The sequence below is a fragment of the Medicago sativa genome, chromosome 1 (assembly GCF_051527215.1).
Source record: "Medicago sativa cultivar Bolivia chromosome 1, Bolivia_mono, whole genome shotgun sequence".
Classification (NCBI taxonomy): Eukaryota; Viridiplantae; Streptophyta; class Magnoliopsida; order Fabales; family Fabaceae; genus Medicago; species Medicago sativa.
In genome coordinates this window covers 23689712-23694881 of record NC_140749.1, presented here as the reverse complement: position 1 = coordinate 23694881, position 5170 = coordinate 23689712, and the positions used below count along the sequence as shown (strand labels likewise).

General features: G+C 36.1%; 2 protein-coding genes across 2 annotated transcripts; both read left to right on the top strand.

Annotated features, from left to right (window-relative positions):
• Positions 1 to 1759: 1759 nt before the first annotated feature.
• LOC146953754 (uncharacterized) lies at positions 1760 to 2427 on the top strand. The gene is made up of 2 exons (XM_085742622.1): positions 1760 to 2291; positions 2333 to 2427. Exons 1-2 carry the CDS (start codon positions 1760 to 1762, stop codon positions 2425 to 2427), a joined length of 627 nt encoding a protein of 208 aa, XP_085598748.1.
• LOC146953753 (uncharacterized) lies at positions 2424 to 4375 on the top strand. The gene is made up of 5 exons (XM_085742610.1): positions 2424 to 2630; positions 2719 to 3381; positions 3578 to 3873; positions 3979 to 4125; positions 4231 to 4375. Exons 1-5 carry the CDS (start codon positions 2424 to 2426, stop codon positions 4373 to 4375), a joined length of 1458 nt encoding a protein of 485 aa, XP_085598736.1.
• The last annotated feature ends 795 nt before the right edge of the window (positions 4376 to 5170 follow it).

The following is a 5170-nucleotide window of genomic DNA, read 5'->3' as shown; positions in this document are numbered from 1 at the left end:
TAGGTCACAATGAATTTTTATAGACTTTTTGCACAACTTTTTCGAATTTGAAACAAAAACTGGCATTGATCGGTACAGAATTGACCTTGGGTGAAAACATGAAAGTTTTTGATAATTTTGTTAGCTTTCCAGTGGCTTTGGTTTGACGTGAAAATGAATTTTAGTTTTTGAGTTATGATGAAAATACTACGAGAGGTCTTAGCGAAATTGTACGGTAACAACATTCTATGTTTCATGTTTTTGCGTCTTTTTCACACGTCACTGTTTTAAATTGGTCTTTGGTATAAACATGATGAATTGTTGATAATTGTGATATCTTTCTAGTATCCTTGGTTTGATATGGAAATATGTTATGTATAATTTATTATGTTTTTACAAAATTGCATGATGAATTGTTGATGTTTGAATACGATATTATATGATAAATTGTTGATGTTTGAATATAATATTGACGATGATCGATCTGTGAAGTTGTTATAAGATGATTTAATTTTGTTACTGATGATATATATATATATATATATATATATATATATATATATATATATATATATATAATCGTATATGCATTATGTGAATTATAAGTGATGTTTTGAGACGATGATTACATTTTGATATTGTTATATCTTGAGATTATTGATGTGCTGCCATGTTGCTGTTTACTATTGATTAGAGCTGTATGTGTCGGTCTAAGATGTGAGATGTTGATCCAAATTATTGGAGTCATATAAGACGTTCATGTTGTCTAAGTTGTAAGATGTTGAGTCCATTCATACTCATTTAAAGACGAGGGCTCATGCCCTAGGAGATTTTGCTCAATAAAGACAAGGGCTCATGCCCTAGGAGATTTTGCTCAATAGCGACGAGGGCTCATGCCCTAGGAGTATATTTATGCTCAAAAGCGACGAGGGCTTATGCCCTAGAATGGTACCACATGCATGAGTAAAATGATAGAGTTGCATAGTCGAGTTAAGTTGCATTGTCGAGTCGAGTTGTTAAGTTGATTTATGAAGTTGATATTGATGTTGATTATGAAGTTGATTAGGATGATGATAATGATGCTACTTGACCATTGTTATGATATGTTGATGATGTTTATGTTGTTAAATATAATTGTTGAATTATATGCTTAACATTATTGTTTGTGAATCTCACCTCTTCTGCTTGGAAATGTTGCTCTTCGTATGAGTAACTTGCAGGTGATCGAGAATAAGTAGTTGTTGATTGCTGTCATGAGTGGCTATCTCTCACTGTGTCTTTAGGTGCTCTGATACGTAATGAGATGGGAACTTTTGTGGCTATTTTATATTCCTTACGTACTGCTTATGATTTTACATGACTATGATTTAGTTTTTGGATTATTACGAGATGTTTTGATGAGGCCATCGTGCCAAGACTAATTATGTTATTGAATTAAAATCCGCTGCGAAGTTTTTGAATATTTATGTTGACCAATTTATGAAGGATGAATTGTTATTTATTCCATTTATGATTTTTAAGAAGTGTGACATTCCGTTTATGTTGAATGACTCAAATTTATATGTGAAATTTTTATGTTGGTAAAATGGGGTGTTACACTATGTCCTACTATGACCTGATGGCTAAAAACAATGAATTAACCCAGAAACTTGAAGAGCAAGCAAGAGAGATTGCACAACTGCAGGATGAAAAGTTTGATAATCTGGCTCATAACTCAGAACTCAATGATGAACTGTCAAGGTTGAATCTTCAACTGAAACAGATGAATGAATAGACTGGAATGAAGTCAGCAGAGTCAATGTTCAAACACTCTAAGGAACATCAGACTAAGAAGAAATCAAAGATGTGGGTATGTGATCACTGTAGAGAGAAGGGACACATCAGACCCTACTGCTTCAAGCTGCAAGGCGTGTCCATGCATTTTCAACAAAATCTATCCAAGAATGGATGGAACCACAGAAACACCAAGACTGGTCTAATTGCTCATACATCCCTCAGAGCATCATCTAAAGAAGACTGGTATTTTGATAGTGGCTGTTCAAGACATATGACTGGTGTTGAAACTTATCTGGAAGATGTGAGACCTTATGTTACCAGCTATGTTACTTTTGGTGATGGTGCTAAAGGAAAAATTGTAGGAATTAGAAACCTGATAAAACATGGGTTACCAAGACTTGATGATGTGCTGCTAGTCAGAGGATTAACTGCAAATTTAATAAGCATTAGCCAATTGTGTGATCTAGGACTGAGAGTAAACTTTACCAAACTAGAATGTCAAATCTCAGATGAGAAAGGAGAAGTTCATATGAGAGGCACAAGATCCAAATATAACTGTTATTTATGGGTATCTCAGGAAGAATCATTCATCTCAACATGCCTTTTAAGCAAAGAGGAAGAGATCAAACTGTGGCATCAAAGGTTGAAACATTTGCATCTGAAAAGGAATGAAGAAGGCCTTGTCATCAGAAGCTATTAGAGGTCTACCAGATCTGAAGATTGTTGAAGGAAGAATATGTGGTGAATGTCAGATTGGCAAACAAACTAGGATGTCTCATCCAAGGTTGGAACATCAAGCAACCTCTAAAGTTCTTGAACTTCTGCACATGGATCTGATGGGACCTATGCAAGTTGAAAGCATTGGTGGAAAAAAGGTACGTTTTTGTGGTTGTTGATGATTTCCCTAGATTCACTTGGGTAAACTTTATTAGAGAAAAATCAGACACTTTTGATGTGTTTAAGGAGTTGTGTACACAATTGCAAAGAGAAAAGGGTTTTGGCATTGTTAGAATCAGGAGTGATCATGGAACTGAATTTGAAAACTCTAGATTTTATGAATACTGTACAGAAGAGGTAATCAAACAAGAATTCTCATCACCTATAACACCCCAGCAAAATGGTGTGATTGATAGAAAGAATAGGACTCTTCAAGAATCTGCAAGAGTCATGCTTCATGCTAAACACTTACCTTATCATTTCTGGGCTGAAGCTATGAACATAGTTTGCCACATCCACAACAGGGTGACACTGAGAACTGGTACCACAACAACTCTCTATGAGCCTTGGAAGGGAAGAAAACCTACAGTTAAATATTTCCATGTGTTTGGTAGCAAATGCTATATTTTGTCTAATAAAGATTATAGAAGGAAGATGGACCCTAAGAGTGATGAGGGAATTTTTCTAGGGTACTCTACTAACAATAGAGCCTATAGGGTTTACAATTCCAAAACTAAAACTGTGATGAAATCTATTAATGTAGTGATAGATGATGTGCCTAAAGAAAGGGTTCCTGATGTTGATGTTGAAACACCTACTAAGGAAACAAATGCACCTACTCAGGTGATTGAGTCTGAACCAGAGAAAGATGAAAATGAAGAGACTCACTCAATTTCTTGTTGGTCAAGGGTACAAGAAAGGTGGAATAGACAAGACTTTGTTTTTAAAAGATGACAATGGTAGACTAATGATTTCCCAGATATATGTTGATGACATTGTTTTTGATGGAATGTTGAGCAAGATGGTTCAACATTTCATTCAGTAGATGCAATCTGAGTTTGAAATGAGCTTAGTTGGTGAATTGACCTATTTTCTTGGACTACAGGTTAAACAAATGGAGGATACAATTTTCATCTCTCAAAGTAAGTATGCCAAGAACAATGTGAAGAAATTTGGGTTGGATAATGGTGGTCACAAGAGAACTTCAGCTGCCACTCACTTGAAACTGACAAAGGATGAAAGTGGTATATATGTTGATCAAAGCATGTACATAAGCATGATTGGGAGTTTACTGTATCTCACTGTAAGTAGGCCAGACATCACCTTTGACGTAGGTGTGTGTGCAAGGTATCAAGCTGAACCAAAGATGAGTCATCTTACTCAGGTGAAGAGAATACTGAAGTATATCAATAACACAAGTGACTATGGGATCTTATACTCATCATGTGAAAACTCTAAGCTGATAGGATAATGTGATGCTGACTGGGCTGAAAGTGCTGATGACAGGAAAAGTACCTCTGGAGGATGTTTCTTTCTAGGAAATAATCTGATTTCCTGGTTTAGTAAGAAACAGAATTGTGTGTCTCTATCTACTGCTGAAGCTGAATACATAGCAGTTGGGAGTAGCTGTTCTCAACTTGTTTGGATGAAGATGTTCTAACCTTATACTGTGACAACCTAAGTGCTATCAACATTTCAAAAAAATCCTATTTAACATAGCAGAACAAAGCACATTGACATTCGACATCATTTCATCAGATATCTTGTTGAAGAGAAGGTTGTGACACTTGAACATATAGACACAGAGGAGCAACTGTCAGATATTTTTACTAAGGCTTTGGATGCTAAACAATTTGAAAATCTAAGAGGCAAGTTGGGAATTTGCCTGCATGAGGAAGCCTGATCTTCTGCAGTGTGAGACGTGCTGACAAATATCTACTTTTGCACGTCTTTATAATGTGGGGTATACAAACAATGATGTACTCCTGATGCTCTGAACAGTTTTGTTTATTGATGTTTCTTTTAGTGTACTCCTTTTCTGTATATGTGCTCTTCTCCATGTATCTTGCCTGCCTTATTTCCTAATCTTGCAGACTACTTTGTGTATGCCTGATTGTTTATGTCTGCTATTCTATGTTGTTGCATTTATTTTGAAACTATGTCAGGTGTTGTGTAGATGTTGGCACTCATGTTGCAACATCTCTTACTGTGTACCTTTCTTGTGTCGTCTGTGATACTTGTTTAGGACTGAGTGTGTGAGTTTGATACTCTTGTGCACTAGACCAAAGTTGTGAAACAAGGTTCTAGTTGATTGTGTTGGAAGGTAACTTCTACTTTTGTTTTGGTTGAGGTCTGATAGGTCACTGGGGCAGTGACTGACCATTAGGATAGAGAGATGGGATCTCAGATCTAGGAGTTCCTAGGTTGAAGTCTAGACGGATAGGTTCTAGGACATATAATGTAAATGAGGAGTTTGCTGAGAGCTATTGAATAAGGACTACACTAGTGGATTTCCTTCCTGGCTTGGTAGCCCCCAGATGTAAGCGAGTTGTGCTGAACTGGGTCAACAAACTCACTGTGTTCTTTACTTTCTTGTCGTTTATTTTTCTTGTTTTTACTTCTGTTTTTATCTCGATGTTGGAACATTAAACAGAACACTACAAACGTTAAAACATCTGACAGAACATTTACAACAAGT

Bases quoted from the DNA above. Each gene is read 5' to 3' on its own strand.
- LOC146953753 (XM_085742610.1), top strand. From the start codon at position 2,424: ATGAAGAAGGCCTTGTCATCAGAAGCTATTAGAGGTCTACCAGATCTG. The intron at 3,874-3,978 runs GTATATCAATAA...TGCTGATGACAG, and splicing joins CAGGTGAAGAGAATACTGAA to GAAAAGTACCTCTGGAGGAT. The intron at 4,126-4,230 runs GTTCTAACCTTA...TCATTTCATCAG, and splicing joins CAACTTGTTTGGATGAAGAT to ATATCTTGTTGAAGAGAAGG.
- LOC146953754 (XM_085742622.1), top strand. From the start codon at position 1,760: ATGAAGTCAGCAGAGTCAATGTTCAAACACTCTAAGGAACATCAGACT. The intron at 2,292-2,332 runs GCACAAGATCCA...TGGGTATCTCAG, and splicing joins AGGAGAAGTTCATATGAGAG to GAAGAATCATTCATCTCAAC.